This window comes from Phyllostomus discolor, chromosome 2 (genome assembly GCF_004126475.2).
Source record: "Phyllostomus discolor isolate MPI-MPIP mPhyDis1 chromosome 2, mPhyDis1.pri.v3, whole genome shotgun sequence".
NCBI lineage: Eukaryota > Metazoa > Chordata > Mammalia > Chiroptera > Phyllostomidae > Phyllostomus > Phyllostomus discolor.
This window is the reverse complement of record NC_040904.2, coordinates 140,121,678-140,141,602: the sequence shown is the minus strand read 5'-3', so window position 1 is coordinate 140,141,602 and position 19,925 is coordinate 140,121,678. Positions and strand designations below refer to the sequence as shown.

Genomic DNA, 19,925 nt, shown 5'->3' with positions numbered 1-19,925 from the left:
TTTTGAGGGCCAAATGAATTTAAGTTCTACCACTTTACAGACAGAACAGCATTGGTAAATATACTTTAATGGAGTATCTTTATTTCTATATACCTTTTCACTGGAGAAGTAAATAGAAAGTTGGTAACCTACCCTTTAAATTATCTTCTAAGTTTTACAAATGAATTGCTACTTATGTTCTCCCCAGCCTATATTTCCTCTCTATCACTTTCTATTAATTTACCTTACACTCTGTACCACATCGTCTAACACTTGACCCTGTTATAATAATATTTTGAATTATTGATAAAAATGAGCTCTAAATTCAGCGACCGGCAGTGGAGAGAAAAATTCTAAAACATCTTGAGTGAAATTGTTACTGACATTATCACTAATCATAATATCTATATCTATAATATCTATCATAATATATGGATAGCAAATGAAAAAAATTTCTAATGTCTGCAAGTTGATTAATAGCATATTCATCAAGGTATTAAATCATAGGAAAAGACCTCCTCAACTAGACAAAGGAATTAGCCAGGTACATGAAAGATAATACAGAGTGTACTAGGAAAAAGCCACCCCATTTACGTGGAAAAATGCTTGTGTGAAACTTACTGGCAGCAGGTTCATTTCTACTACTCCCAAAGTGATCAAGAGAGCCAGCTGCACGCTAACTATGTCATACAACCCAGAAAGTAGCTGTCAAATACTGGTAAAGCTATGTGGGATATTTGCTAAGAGACCAGGTGTTGCTGCTGGTAGATAAAATGTGTTCTGCAGCTTGATACCTATGTTTTATTAGTGGTACTTGAGGAGAGAAGAAATTTTAGTAACTAACAGAAAGTCAATTTACTTTTTATTCCACTGATTTGTGTATGTTACAGTTGCAGAGCTATGCCAAAGAGGTACAACTAGTAGCACATTTATTCATAGGGCCATGTTTGTCCTTTGAGGTAAAATAATTATTTTCTGCACAGGGTAATTATAATTTCCCTATTAAAATAATGCTTCAAAGTACATTTGAATGACATATTGAATATTTCTTAGCAAGAATTCACCTTCCTCCTTTAAGTATTCACATCAAGTCTTTTTGAGCCAATGATGATTAATGTTTATAGTGAAGCAATAAAGAAAATCAATTATTACATTTAACATCAGTTCTTATTTATCATGACTTTTTGTCCAGTTTTCAAGTATGAATCTTGCTTTAAAGTTGAATATGTTCAATGTTGTAGATAGCTGCTAGAAATTGGTTCATGGAAGCTGTAGTAATATGATATAACAATTCCTACTTTTTTAAAATCCTCACCCAAGGATATGTTTATTAATTTTAGAGAGCGAGGACAGGAGAGAGAGAGAAAGAGAAACACTGAAACATCAATGTGAGAAACATTAATCTGTTGCCTCCCATACACACCTTGACCAGAGGTCGAATCAAATCTTCAACCTACATATGTGCCCTGACTGGGAATCGAACCCCCAACATTTTGATGTACGGGATGATGCTCCAACAAACTGAGCTACCCACCCAGGGCAACAGTCCTCACTTTTGCCCAAAATGTAATACAAGGCAAATCTGTCAGCCTTAGATCCAACTCATCAGGATTGATTCCTCAGGGTTCCATAATTCATCACTGCAGAATTGCTCAGTTCAGATACTGTGCTAGCATAACCCCCAGTGCAGCATTGTAATGAGGCTCTGGTTAGAGTATGACTTTGTTTCTTCTAAGCATAGTAATATGTAATAACATTAAGGAATAGACAACCTTATGTTAGTCTGTATTTTAGCACACAGCTACCTTTGACCCTTCTATGTACTTAATTTTGTGTTTTCATTTTTGTTCTGAAAATATGTCTGAAAATGTAATGTTCTTAATTTCTGTTACCACTGGAACAAATTTTTATTGCATGTGATTCTGTGAAATCATAAGTTTTCTACAGAAGGTCAAGAACAATCAGTGAATGGGTTCTGCAAGTGGGTCGATGTGGACAACTTACTCTGTGTTTACTCCTGGAGGAGCCAAAGAAATAATGATTCTGATATAATTATATGAAAGTAATGTGTAGCTTACAAAATATAAAGTACTTTAAACAGAAACTTTTTTATGTACATAGTTGGAAGACAGAGAATCTTCTAACACATTGTTTAATGACTTTAGCTTTACTTTCCTCTCCTTTAGGGTGTGGTTAGACCCACTGGGGGATACGCTGTAATGCTGAACTGGACAATGTCTTCTATATATGGACTTAAACCTGGAGAGGTAATCATGGTTTTAAATCTACTTTACATGACATTTCTCTGATTAAGATATATGCATTTTATTATCCTGTTATTTTCCAGGTGTGGTGGGCAGCTTCTGACTTAGGCTGGGTTGTTGGACATTCCTATATCTGTTATGGACCTCTTCTTCATGGGAACACAACAGTTTTATATGAGGTAATAAAATAAAATTAATACAGCATATAAATAATAGTTGTTAAAATGAAACATTTTGGGAAGTAGTTCCAAGTAAGAATAGAAAAATTAGAATGGGAGCAAGGGACATTTTAATATCTTTTTCCAGTTAAAAATATGATTTCAAAACGAAAAGAAATATATAGAAAATAACAGCCAGCTAATTAAATTTGTTGAACATGCCATAAAACTTATATTCTGACAAACATACACTAAAAGTTTGATGTCTATCCCTAACAGATTTCTAGAAAATATTATATTGATACTAATTTTAGAATCTTAATAAAGAAAATAGTTATCATAAAGCAACATGGATTCACCTTTTTGTGTTCTTATAGAATTAATGAGTTTCCAAATATATGTTGTGTTGAGTTTAGATAGATGTTTTTGGTGGTTTCTGATGATGGTATATGTATAGGGAAAAGAACTGTAGGCTGATTAAAGTCTCCCAGGAATGAGATTTCTGTGTGTGTACTGGAAAGTTTTATGCATGCACTCATTCTGTTGAACTTTATCAATGCCTTGTGTGAACACTTAAACATAGACCTATCAGAGTTGTCAGAGGCCAAAATTTTAGAGGGACGGCAAAAAAATAGTTTACTAAATCAATACTGAAAATGAAATTGGACTTTTGTTACAAAAAGCACAAGATAGGAAAATATGGAAATATTTAATCTCATTTTTATGTTAAAAATAATTGCAGAAATGAGGTGTGGGAAATGTGAATTAGTTGCCCTTTACATGGTTAAGTCCCTGTGTATTGTAATTGTCCATACCTCAAACATAAGATGCTGGTAGGTTAGGATTGCTTTAAAAAAAAAACATATACAATGTTATAATCTTATTTTATTCTTTCACATTTGGAAATTTGTGTTTAGTTTAATGGGGAGGAGGAAAAATAATGAACTTGTTAGAAAGCATCTGGAAGAAGGGGACTAGTCATATGAGCAAGGAATTAATTGTGAATGGTTAGTCTGAAAGATAATATATTTTGTGTGCATATATGTTCAATATCTTTTGATGTTTAAATCATTGCAGACTTTGAGAATGTTGTGCTAAAAGAAATAAGTCAGTCAGGAAAAGCTAAGTACCATATGATTTCACTCATGGGTGAGATATAAAACTGAAACTCGTGGACACAGATAGCAGTGTGGTAGGGAAGGGGGTAGGGAAGTGATAAGGGGTGGAAGGGACCTAGTATATGGTGACAGAAGATGGTTTGACTTCAGGGGGTGGGCACACAGTGCAATCTACAGATCATGTATCATAGAAATGTACACTTGAAACCTACATGATCCAGCTAACCAATGTCACCCCAATAAATGTAATAAAAAATTTAAAAAAGTAATTGTTACATATAAAGGAAATAGTGTAGTAATGCACAGTTACAGAGACCAATATTGGGGGAATAACCAGAGACAAATGTAACTGTCTGGTGGTAGAATAGGCAGCCTTTCAAAGAAAAGGCTCTCTTTCATTTAGTCTCTTGATATCAGGAGGGATGTGAAGAAGGGAAATTTTATGTATGGTGGGTGGGTAATAGTATTAGATGATGTCAAAGTTTTTTACAACGTTAAAATCCTGCAACAATGATTTTGAAAAAAATTAAGAACTATTGTCTATCTTCATGGAGTTCTCCCAGTCACCGTGTGAAGGCACTAGAGTTCCTTCATTTTTACCTGCTGGTTTCCTGTTTCTGAATAATTTGAGATATTAAGTCAGAATTTGACACCATTAGCCACTCCACACACAGTACTCTATCTCTTGTACTTACCATTGTACTTTGCAGACTAATATACATTGTGTGTAATAATTAAAACATAAAATAATCTCAACAAATCTGTTCCATATTGAAGTCATGCAAAGAATGTTTATTAAAATAATCATTCCCCTTGAAGTAAAAAACAAAAGCAAAAACAAAAAACTTCTACACTGAGTGCTTATAATGAATGTATTGCTAACATAAATGTGACAGCCAAAGGTGTCATTATATTATAAGCATTAAGCTACCTTTAGATCTGAAGTGCATGCAATGTTTTTGCATTTACTATTGACCTTTTATTATTCCTAAAGTTTATTTAAAACATGATTTTAACACAATGAAAGGGGCTTGTTGTGTGTCTTTACCTTCGAGTGATGTGCTCAAGAACCATGTAGGTAAGTATTTGTTTTGCGGAAGAATGAATGAAGTGAGCTACATTTGTAAACCTTTTCTCTGCACTCTGATTTCTTTCCTATGACCTGTAAACATACTAAATTCTCTGCAATCACAGATCCAAGCCTTTTAGATCTTTTCCCACTTCTGGCTATCCCATCTTTATTTTCTTCTCCACTAAGCTTCTTGGAAAAACACTCTACCCACACTGTCTAAACATATCCATCCAGGTACTTACTCTTCATTCCACTGTAGCCCAATTTCTGTCCACCTCACTTCATAGAAGCTGCTGTAGCAAAGCCAACAGTGACTTCATAAGTGACTTCATAAGTCAAAGGTCCTCTTAGATCTGATTTTCTTTCCTCTCAGTGTCATCAACCTGACTGTCTTGCAGGTGATTTTCTGTCCTTTTGTGCTCCATGTCCTTTTGCTATTGTTCATGCTGTTTCTTTTGTCTTGCATGACTTTCCCTCTGTTTTTTCTTATTTGTTTAATTCTTACTCTCCTTGAAGACTCTGTAGATTATAATTTCTCAAAAGGTTCCTCTCACAGTCTTTGGCTGTCCTCGGTGCCCAATTCCATGGTTCCATTGTCCTCTGAGTATATGTCAGCCACCGAGTTGACATTGTACTGAAATTATCTGTTTGTATCTCATAGAGGGTGAAGGCCTCAAAAACTAGTTGCTTAGCACACTGCATGGCACACACTAAGCACTTGATAAGTGCTTGTGGAACCAAATTTAACTCTACTCTCTCTAACTTTTTGACAGCTTGTCCTCCTTTTGCTGTCTAGCTTTTTCTTACTTTGGTCCTAAACATTGGGGTTTAGTTAGCATCTGGTTCTTAGTCTTCTTTTCTCCTTCTGCTTATATGTCCTTGTTAATCTTCATACAGTTGGATATGAGTATTACTAATGAAACCAAGGCTCCTAACTTCTGTGTCTGACCTTGCTGCTGAGAACCAACTTGTTGTTAGATGTCTTCAGAAGGTCTGAACTGACATGCACTGAACTCACCACCTCCACTCTTCCCTGCAACACCTGTTTTTTTTTAATGTATTCTGTAGTTTTGTTAATGTCACCTGCATCCACTCCAGCCTCCAAAATAAGAATCTGGTAGCGACTCTAACTTTATTATCTTAATATATCATGCTCTATTGGTCATTACATGCTGTTGAATCTATATTTTAATACCTATCAAAAATGGTCTGTTTCTTTTCATTCCTCCCTACATATATTCAAGGCTGATATTAAGCTGGTATGCACAAATATGTTATGTTAATTGGTGTTCATTCCATGTTTGGGCATGTGATCTGATTTGTGTGTTCCCAATTATCATCAGATAATTGGTTTAGAGCACTTTCTAACAAATGCCTCTACCTTTAATGTCACTCCCTCCTAGACCATTTCTACCCTAACTCCAGCTTCTTAGCTCACCTCATGTACAGTTATCTGTCCAAAATGCAAAGACCCACATAGAACTCTGTGCTTAAAATCTTTTAGAGGGTTGAGTTCTGCTTCCAGGAAAATGGTGATGACATATATTTCCTTATTCCTTCCTCAAATAGAACTAAATATCTCAGGCATTATGTCTAAAACAAATACAAGAAGACCAAAACATGGAGAGAAGAAGGAAAACTGGCTTTAGAGACCTTGGGGGCCAATGAGAATTACAGCAATGAGATCCTGGGTTTTATTCTTTCCTTATTTATCTTGGACTTGTTATTGAAGAGGGTGACAACCTAGAAATGCCAACAAATGCAGTCAAAAGTAAATATTAAAAACCATTTATCTTTTAAGCTAAAGGAGTAGAAAGGAAGCAGCCTAAACAAGACATAACTTTTAGATCATTCTCCTCCAGACAAATACCACAAAAAAATCTGTGGACCTACTCCCACTCCCAACAGTAAAGGTCAAGTGGGTAGATTAGATTTCCACAATTGTCAGGTGGTAAGGAGACACCATAACCCCCTCTTCCCACAAGGGGGTTGTGGCAGAGCAGGTGGACTAGGGAGCCGAGACTTTCATCCCTGTTAGGTGATACTGAGGACCCCTGGAATCTGTAGCTACAGTAGAACCCATATAAGGAGTTGGACTTACATGCCCACTCATTGATAATGACACACCTTTTCAACTCCCTACTAGGGTAGTGTCAGTAAAGGCCAGTAGAGAGTTAGTATTTTCACTGTTGATAACAAGGCCACCTATTTCTTCCCTGTGGTGTCAGTGGAGGCCATCTGGAGAGCAGTAACAAGACACTCTTACCTCACCCAACCAGGGAGGTGTCAGTTGGAGCTGGAACCCACCCAGCAGTAATGAGGAACATCCTTCCAATTGGGCATCAGTGGAGGCCCAATGAGGGACCTGGTTTTTTTTTTCCTTTACATCTCTGTCTTGGTAGAGTACGATCAAAGTAAATCATCTGAAACAGAAGACTTAAATATGAGACCATCTCATCATATAATACACAAAATGGCTAAGATTTGATGAAAAATATTACCGCTCATACCAAGACTTAGAAAAATTTCAGGCTGCCTGAGAAAAGGCAATCGATAGATGCCAACATTGAGATGACAAAGATGTTACACTTATCTGACAAAAATGTTAAAGCAGTCATCTTAACAACCCTTCAACAATGGTCATGAATGTTCTTGAAACAAAGGAAGAAATAGAAAGACTCACCAAGGATAGAGAAGCTCTAAAGAAAAACCATTTGGAAATTTTAGAAATGAAAATTACAGTGACCCAAATAAAATCTCATCAATAGGCTTAGTAACATAATGGAAGGAACAGAAGAAATAATCAATGAACTGGAAGGTGGGAAAAACAGAAGTTACCCAATCTAAACAATAGAAAGAAAATAGACTAAAAAGAAAATTTTACAGAGCCTCAGGGAATCTGAAATGATAAAAAATCTAACATTTGTAGCACAAGAGTCATGAAAAGAAGGGAGAAAGGGGGCGGGACTGAAAAAATACTCAAAAATAATGAAAACTTCGAAAACTTCTCAGCTTCTTAAATTTGGCCAAAGATATTGTCAAGCTACAGAAGATCTTTACATTCAAGAAATTAAGTAAACCCCCAAGTAGGATTAATCTAAAAAAAATCCATCTACACCAAAAAACTAAAGACAAATAAAATAAACTTGCCCTGGCTGGTGTAGTTCAGTGGATTGAGTATTAGCCTGTAAACCAAAGGGTCACTGGTTTGATTCCCAGTCAGGGCACAAGCCTGGGTTGTGGACCAGGTCCCCAGTGGGGGCACTTGAGAGGCAACCAAACATTGATGTTTCTGTCTTCTCTCTTTCTCCCTCCCTTTACCTCTCTAAAAATAAATAAAATCTTTAAAAAACTAATCTTGAAAGTAGAAAGAGAGAAGGGATACCTTATCTATTAAGGGGGAAAACATTTGTGAGAGGATTTTTCATTGGAAACTAGGGAGATCAGAGGCAGGTGACATATTTTTCAAATATAGTAGGAAAAGAGCTGTCAATTCCGAATCTTATATGTAGCCAAATTATACTTCAGGGATATAGGAGATATAAAGATATTCTCAAGATGAAGAAAAGCTTAGAGAATATGTTCACTAGTAGGCCTCTGATAAAGGAATGGCCTTTGGCTAATACTGAATGATGAAAGACTAATACTTCCCCTATGTCTGAGAATGGGGCAAGGATGTCTGCTCAGCACTCTTTATCACATATTTCTACATGTTCTAGCCAGTTTGATAAAGCAAAATGTAGAAACAAAAACAGAAACAAAAACTTATCAAAAAGGAAGAAATAAAATTGTCTCTATTTGCAGATAAACATAATAATCTATGTAGAACATTATGGAACATATAAAAATTCTATAGTAAATTAGTTCACCCAGGTCTCAGGATACAAGATAAACACACAAATTGCAATTGTATTTCTATATACTAGCAACAAACTGTGGCTAAAAATGGGCAACATGAGGTATTTTTGTGGAAATGGAATTGTTCTGTAGGTTGACTACATCAACATCCTGATTATGATATTAAACTATGGTTTTGCAAGATGTTACCACAGAGAAAAACTGAGTAAAGCGGGGGGTGTAAAGTACAGCATACAGAATGCAGTTGATAATATTGTAATAACTATGTATGGTGCCATTGGGTACTGGAAATACCAGGGTGAACACTTTGTAAATTGTGTAACCACTATGGTGTACACCTGAAACTAATACAAAATTATATTGAATGTAAACTATAATTGACAAATAAAAACTTTTTAAACCTGAGTAAAGGGTACATGGTTTATCAGTGTCATTTCTTACAGTTGCCTGTAAATTGACAATTGCCTCATATAGAACATTTAATTAAGAAATAAAAATCCTTCAAAAAATTCCTGTCTCTTAAGGAACATAATTCAAACTCATTTGAATTATGATACAAATGATCCAAAATCTCCTGTGTCTTGCCCACATTTAACATTTTGTCTCTGGCTGCTGGTCTCTGACTCAGCTTCCAAACCTAACGTCCCTGTCATTCTGGTACTTAATGAACAGAACTACCAGCGATTAAATTGTCCCCACTACTAAAATTCCACTTCTGTTCTAATCACAGAGCAGAGTGGTCTTTTTTCTTAAGGAGCCAACTTAAATTTGCTTCCTCTCTGATACTTTCTTTGCTTTCCTCAGGCTGATTGAAGTGTGCTTTCTACTTCCATTATACCATCTAGAGTCCTCTTATCTTGCACATACAGCGCTGAGATACTGTGAAATAGTTGAGAGCAGACGATGGTTGTAATTTGTGTCCCCCCCAATGCCTGGCACAGTGCCTTCTGGGAGGTAGATAAAATAGGTTGTGTAAATGAACCATTCCTAAGAGAGTTAATTGACAACTTGAACATGCAAAATGGAAGGGGGAAATGTGCCTAATTGTTTAATTAAAACAAAACTAAACTTCTAACATGTCACTAAGCCAGCAAGTGAAAAAAAAACCCATATTCTCCACAAAATAACTGTCCCACTTGTGCCCCAATTATAGGTAGATTACAAAATTAACATTTATTAGTATTTTATTTTAGTATTAGAGTATTTATTATTTAGGAAGCTAAAGCCTTCCATAAAGTAATACAAATTACATTCTTTATATAGTGAACAGAATAATTTAGCAAATCATATATTTTTATATTATCTTTTCTAAAGAAAAATAAAATTATATACATCTCAGTGTGATCAGTTTTATTTTCATATTATAAATTATAACATTTTAAGCTATAATGTAAGGTAGATGGTAAATTGGTATCTATAATTATATTTTTTCTTAATGCTGAATTTTGAATCATTTGACAAAAGTTGATGTTCCAAAGTGCTAGGAGATTAGCATTTCATTTATGTGTTAAAACCACCTGGAGTGCAACGTAAGTTAATAAAACATATCTCTTATTGAATGTAAATGGATGATGGCATATTATAAATAAATAAGGAATGAATCTTTTCCTCTGCAAAGGTATAATATTTATATTCTGTAATTTCATACAAATCTGTAACTTGAAAAAAACTTGGAAGATGGTTGTAACGAAGTTCAATATTCATTATAACTTAGATACACAAGAGGTAGCCACTTAAAACAATCTATGTTTCAACATTGAAGCACATTGTACAATGGGTATTTAAAGAAGTTTTTCTTCTGCCCTAAGAGGACACAGTTCTGTACATCTGCATGGTGAAAACATATTGGAAGTCTTGATTGTCTGCTTTGTCTTTAGCTTCTTGATAATTATCAGATTTTAAGCATATTCCTATTTCTCTCATTAAAACAAACAATAACAATTTTTAAAAAACACAAAAATCTTTTATTTCCTTCTCCCTTGTAGTTACAACTCTCACTCCTGAGGGCTTGCCTGCACCCAGTAGCTCCATTTCTAATGTGGAGCTCCGCAGTCCCCTTCGATTGGCCTCTATCACAGTCAGTCCATAATAACAGCTTTTGCTGGTATCCCCAGTGAGCTCTCTTTTTCCAAAAGCCATGAACATTTTCAGACCTTATCATGTACACTTGGCTTCTCCACCTTTGAAAGTTGACCATGTTCTCCCTCTTAATCACTCACTTCCCTTCTAGAAGACACACCAGGATCCCGTTTTTCTGAAGTTATTCTTAATGCTCATTCCTGCTACGGGAATGTGCCCATTTGTTACCTGAAATGTATTCCTCTTATCTTTTAGATCTCAACTCAATGTCACTTTCCCAAGGAGGCCCTCCTTGACCTCTCTGACCAGGTCAAATATCCTCATAGTGTCTCATAGAGTCTCTTGAGCACCTTGGCTTTTTCCGTCTTATTTCCATCACTGTTGCAGTTGCACATTTGTTTGTAGGATCCCTGGTTTACTTATTTGTCCCTCCCTGTTCTGAACTCTGCAAGGGAAGGAAACAACTTAATTTTTGCTTGCTATTATCAGCTCCTATCCGTGTTCTTGATTTTGATGTAAAGACTTTACATAAAAAAGTAATTTAATTTTCTCTTTACCAGAGAACTTCATGAACAACTTAACTAATAGGTTATATATATATATTTTTAAAAAGATTTTATTTATTTTTAGAGAGGGAAGGGAGGGAGAGAGAGAGAGAGAGAGAGGGAGAGAGAGAGAGAGAGAGACATCAATGTGCGGTTGCTGGGGGTTCTGGCCTGCAACCCAGGAATGTACCCTGGCTGGGAATTGAACCTGGGACACTTTGGTTCCCAGCCCGCGCTCAATCCACTGAGCTATGCCAGCCAGGGCAGGTTATATATTTTTTATAAGCAAAGATTTACTTTTATTCATTGAACTGGGCATATTTAAAATATGCAATTCTGAAAGCCAAATTGGACTGACCAATTAAAATATGCAAACCAATGATAAATAATTCAGTTCTTATTTTTGAGGGAAAGAAAATAAACAGTACCTTTTCAGAAATTTACTTTATTAATAGAGCACGGATTCCAACAGATCTAACTCCAGCAGCACATGGAGAGGACATACTGGCACTGTGGTTTTGACAAAGAGGAGGAATGCAACAATACTTTAATATAGGAACTTTAATGTCTAAACAAACTTGGGAAAGTGGTAGGTATGTGTGGGCACTTGTGTGTGTTGGTGAATAGTGGTCATACACAGATATGCCTTCTGGCTCTTCTATTTTGTGTTTTCCTTCTTTTTCAATAAGCCTGTCAAATGCAGAGTCAAAATGTAACACGTCAAGGATGAACAAATCCTTCTAGGCCCTGCCTTTCTCCTTATCTTCACGGGGTTACCAATGTACAAATGTGTATCTTGGAAACATGTTTCAATTTTATAGTACTGGAACCCAGGCTCCCATAATGGCAATGGTGTGGTAAGCAAAAAAATAAAATAAAATAAAATTCAACTTACTTGCCAAACTTTTCCTTACTGTAGTCCCTTATGATCTTTTCTTTTTATTTCTGAGGCATCCATTATATTGTCCTCTCTTTTATCTCTGATATTATTTATTTGAGTCTTTTTCTTTTTTCCTAGTTAGTCTAGGTAATGGTTTATAGATTTGTTTTCTTAAAAAACAACTCTTAGTTTTAATTTTTTTCCATTGGTTTTCTACTCTCTGATTTATTTCTAATCTAACGTTTATTATTTTCTTCTGCTAACTTTGATCTTAGTTGTTTTTCTAGTTTCTTGAGGTATAAAATTAGTTCATTTATTTCAGATAATTTTTTTAATGTTAGCATTTATTGCTATAAACTTTCCTTTTAATATTGCTTTTGTTGCATCCCCTAGTTTTGGTATGTTGTGTTTTCATTTTTACCTGTCTTGAGATACTTTTAAAATTCCCCTGTGATTTCCTTATTGACCCAATAGTTTTTAAAGAGTGTGTTCATTTTCATATACTTATGAATTTTTCTGTTTTCTTACTCTTATTGATTTCTTGTTTAATTCCATGTGGTCAGAAGAGATAGTTGGAATTATTTTCATTTTCTGAAATTTAAGACTTGTTTTGTGATCTAACATGTAATCTGTCCTGGAAAATGTTTTATATGCTCTTGAGAGGAATGTGTATTTTTCTGCTGTTGGCTGGAAAGATATTGGCCAAAATGGATGAAGTTTCAGTTATTCCAGGTGAATAAATTATGGAGATCAAATGTACGGTAATGTGATATAGTTAACAATAGTGAATCGTGTACTTGAAATTTTCTAAAAGGGCAGATTGTAAGTGTTCTCACCACATACAAAAAAAGAAAAAAAAACAGTAACTATGTGGTGATGAATGTCTTAATTAGCTTGATTGTGGTGATTATTTCCCAAGGTATATATATTAGCAAATACACCTAAATATAGTCAATTACACATAAATACATCCAATTTTTATTTGTTCATTATTCCTCACTGAGAGCCAGAGTAAAAATGATGTAAAACTGCTTGTATATAAAAATAACACAAAAAGAAAATAGATTTTATGTTAAATTAAAAAAAGAAATCAGCTTATTGTTTGGCTCAGTTATTACCCAGAATGAAATGAATTAGTTGCTGGTCACCTTCAAGTCTAGCTTGACATTAAGTCATTAACTGGCTGGCATACTTGATCTCGATATGGCAGATGTCGTTTTTATGTAATAATAATCTCTTTGAAAGTCCTCAAGGAATGAAAGCATGCTCTCATTTTATTAATACATTTATTTGCATTTCACAAATTGTTAACTTCATAGCAGCAAACCATTTTAATAATCTCTTCCGAGTATGCTGGCTAGATTAACTAGGGCAGATGGCTGTCTGTGAATAATTCAATAATTACCTTTGAAGACATGTACTGCAGTCTGCCTTCTTGGGCAATAAATTATCTAAAGAAAGTAGATTTGAGATTCTGAATTGTGGTGTAGGAGTATAGTCACTGGACTGGAAATATGAATATCTATGTTATTTATCTTGCTTTGCCTTTACCTCCCTATATAACCTTAGGCAAACCAACTCAGCCTCTTCTGGAATCCATTTCTTCACGGGAAACCAGAGGGGTGTCACATGTTCTCTCAGTTCTGTAATTCTGTGAATCTGCTCCGAGTCTGTTGTTCTTTTTCTAGAATAAATATATTTTTTGATAACATGCTTTAGTTTTTTTAACTCTGGAATTTCTTCTAATTTCCTTTCATAGTGACTGCAGCTGACTCTTCAAATGCATTTAGTGAAGAAAGTTTTCATTGTAATTGGTGAAAAATTTTAATGTCTGAGAGGTAGAATAGCATTTAAGACTTCTATACTGTGATTGCTGAAATGTCTACATATTGTTTGGCCTCAGACAAGGTACTTAATTGCTCTCAAGCTCAGTTTTCTCATTTACAAATATCAGTATTAATTGTATTTTTTTATATGTGGCATTAAATTGGTTATTCATGAAATCCCTTAGTTGCAAGGATATAGTAATACAATAAAAACTATTATACACTGTTATTTAGAAGTATGAATTTATTTTTTTAAGAATAAAATTCTACAATTTAAACCATTCGTTCCCATGTGATCCAGTCGCTGTAAAGTTTGAACTTGCAGGTACTTGACATTCCTTCTTTCAAAGTCTGTTTGTCCTCACAACTCAGAAGCAGTCCTAACAGCACTAGAGGGACTCCCTTTGGAGCCCATTAATTCTTTTTTAAGCACCAGGCAAAGAAATCGGCACACAGGGATGTGTTGATCCTGCTACTACCAATTTTGAAGCATTTGGAGCAGCAAATGTGGAAAATAACTTGGTGGTCTCTTCCCTCAAGAATCTGTTCCTCAAACTTAAAGGACACATGGTCATAAACTAAGGGGAAGATGGTAATGGGAGGGAAGTGGGGAGGGTGGGAGGGGGGACTGGATTGGGAGTAAAAAGGAGAAAACTGTATTTGAACAATGATTAAAATAAAAAAAAAAAAGAATCTGTTCCTTTACAGTAGAACTTGTGGATGAAATAAGAGTGGTCTTATATAACACAATATATTTCATGGTTCACCATTATCCAAACATTTTAAAATTCTTATTTATTTATTTATTTCCTCATCCAAGGAGGATGTGTTTTATTAATTTAGGAGAGAGAGAGACAGAGACAGAGAGAGAAAGGCATTGATTGGTTGCCTCCCATATGTGCCCTGACCTGGGATGGAACCTGCAACCTTTCAGTGTGTGTGTGTGTGGTGCTCCAACCATCTGAGCCTCCCAGCCAGGGCTCACTTTTATTTTTTGATGGGCTCTATCATTTAGAGTTTTTATACTGTGTATGTATACACACATATATATTTTGACCCAGCATTTCCACTTCTAAGAATATATCCAAAGAACCTGGAAACACTAATTCCATAGAACAATAACACCCCTATGTTCACGGTGGCCAAGACATAGAAGCAGCCCGAATGTTGATCAGTAGATGAGTGGATAAAACATCTACAGGACATTTACACAGTGGGATACTACTTAGCTGTAACAAAGAAGAAAATTTTACCCTTTGTGACAATATGGATGGGCCTGGAGAACATTATATTAAGTGAAGTAAGCCAACCAGAGAAAGACAAATATAACCCTGTCTTTTCTCTCCTTATAAATGATTAGTGTAAAAATGAGCTCTACTCTCCTTTATTGTATAGGAGACAAATAAGATGATGTATGTGACATTAGTTTGAACTCTTCAAAGAAATATATATATTAAAATATGACATCATTATTTGTACATACATATTTTACACATATTTGCAGGATTCAAGTAATTAATATCATTTTATGTTCACAGATATAACTTTAAACCATTTCTAAGTATGAAAATCTCATGTTTCAGAATACTGAGGATAAAGACTACTTCCACATTGTTTTTGTATTGGACACTCTTGTTAAATTATCCCTGATGTATCTTTAATGCATGTCACCTGCTTTTGTGAATACTGCTACAGGTGCTGCACCAGACATGTGACCTCCATGAAGTCATCCTACAGTGTATTTTCCACACACAGGCCCTCTGAATTCTTCGCTGCTCACAGACTTCATTTTAACAATGTAATTTTATCTGTCTGTATTGTAGTTGTTTTGCAACATCACTTATGGTAACTTGTTTTGTTTAATTTGATTATCCGTTTTTCAAGGACAGAGGTTTGCTTCTTTCAAGTAGAGGGACATGTTACTTCATTTTAAGACTAGTAGCCACAGTGTTTTTAACTAGCAAACTCATTGGGACATATGATAGTCCTTTGTTTTCCCCTTTGTGCAATGGAAGATGATTTTTTTACATTCTAGTATATCAGCAATGTCCTTTTCTGTATGTATAAAATGAAAAAAAGTGATGATTCAGTTTTTCCTCTCATTTAGGCTATATAATGTGATCTTCTCAATTGGGAAAGATTGTAAAGCTGATGCCAGCATTTTTTAGATTTCTCTTTCACACGACCAGTTGTTCAAAGATATCTACTTTTTAGTTTGTTTTTATCTATGCGTGCCTGTGTTTTATGTTGGAGCAAGCAAGTTCGGCTATTGTCACAGCTCTGTCAATAATATTTATTGTAGCTCAACATCTTGCTAGGGGCTGATACGGAAACAGAATAAATATCAGATGCACTCCTTGCACTGAAAGTGCAGACGATATATCTAATAATTAAGATCAATACAGAAGACAGAAAGCAAACAAATTGAGACTAAGAGATTTTTTTACCCTGTATAGAAGATATAAAAAAAATTCAGAAATTACAGTGAGTCATGGCTTGTGATAAATATTGTAGATTTAATTTTTGTACCTTCTTGGATGTAAATTTTTGATGATGAAACTAAATGAGGATGAAATAAATTAAGTAAGTTGCTTATGATTATACCCTTTGTAAATGGCAAAGTTGGGTTGCCACCCTGGTCAAAATCATGTCCACTAGTTCCCTAAGGGAAGATTAGAACTATAGTAGGCAGAGGATACTTTGTGGATAAGACAGTACAAGTCATGAAAACATCTACTACTGATTGATGTTCAGGAGCTCTTCTAAGCACTTATATACAAAGTCTTAATTTTCACCAGAAAGCCATGGGTCAGCATTTTGAGTTCCTACTTACAGCTGCAGAAACTGATGATTAGAGACAGTAAATAACTTTACCAGTGGCACAAGAGTGATGGAGCTGGGATTTGAAACAAGGTTTTCTGGCTCCAAAGTCCGTGGTCTCTAGGAACAAACAGTTGGGAAGCTGTTAAATGAAAACTACATGGTCAGAACCAGTGATCTGAACAGTAAGGGGAAGGCAGGATTTAAGTGTTTCAGGTGGATATTGTAAGATAAAGGTAAACCGGAAGTTGAACATAGCTGTGATGCCTTCAGCTAGGACAACTGATAAAATGGCAATTATCAACTGAAGTATCACAGTAGAGCAGCAATTATTGTGGTGGGGCAAATAGTACTTTGATTTTGGTAATGTTGAGTTTAAAGGTGCTCCCCAGACATTTGCATGATGCTAGGAACCAGGTTTGAAGCTCGTAAAAACTTTCAGAATTAGAGACGTAAAAGAGTTCATAATTTCACTCCACTACGGAGATGATACTGAGAGAGGTGGAGATACTGAGAAAGGGACACTATGTAAGTTGGGAATGAGACGTTGGAGAGGCAGCGGGAGAATCAGAAAAGCCAGGTGCCAGGAGCACTGGTGGAGGGGAGGCTTTTCCGAAAATGAGAGCTCAGCAGTGCTCAGTGCTGCAGAGGGAGGTCTGGTCCGGCAACAACTGAAGAGAGGCTTGAACATTTGGTGTCATTAGTTACCTTTATGAGAGCAATTTTATAGGAAGGTTTATTGCATTTGCTTTGTCTTTTAAAATGGGGAAATATGGGCGTGTTTGAAGATTGTTTTATGTAAAGGATTCATTCGATGGTATGGAGGACCCAGGCTTTGTACAACCTCAGGTTGAATTGCAATGTGCATATGGAATAGCCACATGGCTAGTTTCTGGGCAGAAATCTGGGATTGTAGTAAAAGAAGAAGCCATTTAATTTCTCTGCTTATAGCCAAGTCTCACTATTCATTATGAATAAAGAAAACCTTAATTTTTCCTTCCAATACAGAGTAGCAGAGTGATTGTACATCTACATGGAGGAATTCAGAGATGAAAGCTAGAAGCCATGAGCTACCCTCTCTCTTAGTCCTAATGTTCTCTTTGACCGCTGAGACTGGTAAATATGTCAGCGCCCCTAATTAGCCCAGTGCCAGGTCTGCAGAATTACCAGTTCCAGTGCTCTGCTTCATTTACTTGTCATCCATACTTCAGAGTTCAGCATCTTTTCAGTGGGCAGGTAGACTCTTGTGACCAAGGTGGAAGCAATGGCCTATTCACTGGGAGTGGCCTCCTCATGAGGCCCAATATGATCAACTCTCACAGCGGGGAAAGAACCAAAGCCAAAAGGATAGATCTGTTTTTCTTAAAATGTTTTCAGCTTTATTGAGGTATACTTTACAAATAAAATTGTAGGATATTTAAAGAGTACACCGTGATGATTTTATACACATTTACATTTTTGACAGCATTCCTCCTGTCTAGTTAATTAAAACATCAGTCATTTCATTTGTTTATTTGATGATTTACTTTTGGTGAGAATATTTAAGTTCTACTCTCTGAGAAGGTTTGAATTATACAATACAGTGTTATCAACTATTTTCACCATGTTATACATTAGATCTTCAGATCTTATTCATCTTATTGCTGAAAGTTTATATAAAAGAGGTAGATCTAGAGTTAGAGATAAACTCATCTTTAATATATAAATATCTGTGAAAGGATCTTGGAGCTATAGCCTTGGAGAAGTCTAACCTTATCAGATCAGGAAGCCAAAGCAGTTCTTTTTTTTTTTTTTTTTTTTTTTTTTTAAATGTTGGATAACTCAGCTTTATTTTTTTTTTCTTTATTTTTTTTTTAAGATTTTTATTTATTTATTTTTAGGGAGAGAAGGGGGAGAGACAGAGAGACAGAGAGAGAGACAGGCAGACAGACATCAGTGTGTGGTTGCTGGGGGCCGTGGCCCGCAACCCAGGAATGTACCCTGGCTGGGAATCGAACCTGGGACACTTTGGTTCCCAGCCCGCGCTCAATCCACTGAGCTACGCCAGCCAGGGCCCAAAGCAGTTCTTAATTGAAGAAAGGGAAGGACTCTTGCATTGGGAATTAAAACTCTGGTATTTACTACAGGAGATAGTAAAAAGAGATTGTCAAAATAGAAAGCTTATAGAAAGTATTAATTCACACCATGTGAAATTACTGATATTTGACTAGTTTTAATTTACAAAAATGGCAATTTCATGTAATCAACTAGCAGGAGGGAGAAGAAGACAGGTTGGTTGGGGACCTTAGCTTGACCACTCAGTTTTGGTTTTTGAGTCTATTGGTAGCCCTTTGATGGCAGTGGGTTAAAATGGTCATACTAAGGAGTCATCCATCTTGTAGAGAATAAAATGAACAGATATTATGGTCTACCTATCCATTTGCATTTTAGCATCATCCAAGCTGTTTCTCAGAGCTAAACACAAATGTGATTTCTGTGTTTTGGTAGGCTCTCATATACCTAAAAAGTTTAGGTTATGGGATTCTTTCCAGATCTGACAACAGCTATTGACTTCTCTCACTAGGAAAATGAATATGTATTCATATAAAAATTTTTCAGAATATTCATGAACTCCCCTGAAGTTCAGGTCAGGAATCTTCCATCTAAAAGATTAAGATAAAATCCTCTTGAGCAGTGATGACACCCCCCCCCCCCCCCCCCACCATGAGAATGATAACTTTAAAAGGTGTCTGGGAAACGCAGAAATAGCTGCTGGACTAGGCAAAGATGTACAAACAGCACTTTTACTCAGGAAACTGGATCCTATGATTCATGATGTGTATTATATGTCCGTTCTTGAGTCTGGCTTGTAAATCAAGGCATAAAGAATGTGAAACAAGCCCTAGCTGGCATAGCTCAGTGGATTGAGCGCGGGCTGCGAACCACAGTGTGGCAGGTTCGATTCCCAGTCAGGGCACATGCCTGGGTTGCAGGCTACGGCCCCCAGCAACCACACATTGATGTTTCTCTCTCTCTCTCTCTCTTCCTCCCTCCCTTCCCTCTCTAAAAATAAATAAATAAAATCTTTAAAAAAGCATCCATATACTTTCAAAGTGTTCCAATATTTAAAAAAAAATGTGAAACAATGAGGTACTTCTCCCAAATTATTTTCTCAGTGTATGCCCACCCTATAATCGAATTGCAATTATCAGTATATTTTTATTAATACTTAGATTGGTTCATTTATTTATAACAGATAGAGAAAACCAGTGAAAGCTAGTGTTAGATTCTAGGCTCATCCACTAGGGCAACCAGGCAGGAAGGTCTCAGAAACTCATGTAGCATTG

At 35.7% G+C, this 19,925-nt stretch overlaps 1 protein-coding gene across 2 annotated transcripts in view; it reads left to right on the top strand.

The window, feature by feature from the left end:
* ACSS3 (acyl-CoA synthetase short chain family member 3) overlaps positions 1-19,925 on the top strand; it is a 169,411-nt gene that overhangs the window by 80,822 nt on the left and 68,664 nt on the right. For both annotated transcript variants that reach the window (XM_036018634.1, XM_028532919.2), the window contains 2 exons: positions 2,166-2,246; positions 2,327-2,422. In XM_036018634.1, the coding sequence (XP_035874527.1) occupies positions 2,166-2,246; positions 2,327-2,422 (177 nt within the window). The remainder of the gene's footprint in view (positions 1-2,165; positions 2,247-2,326; positions 2,423-19,925) is intronic.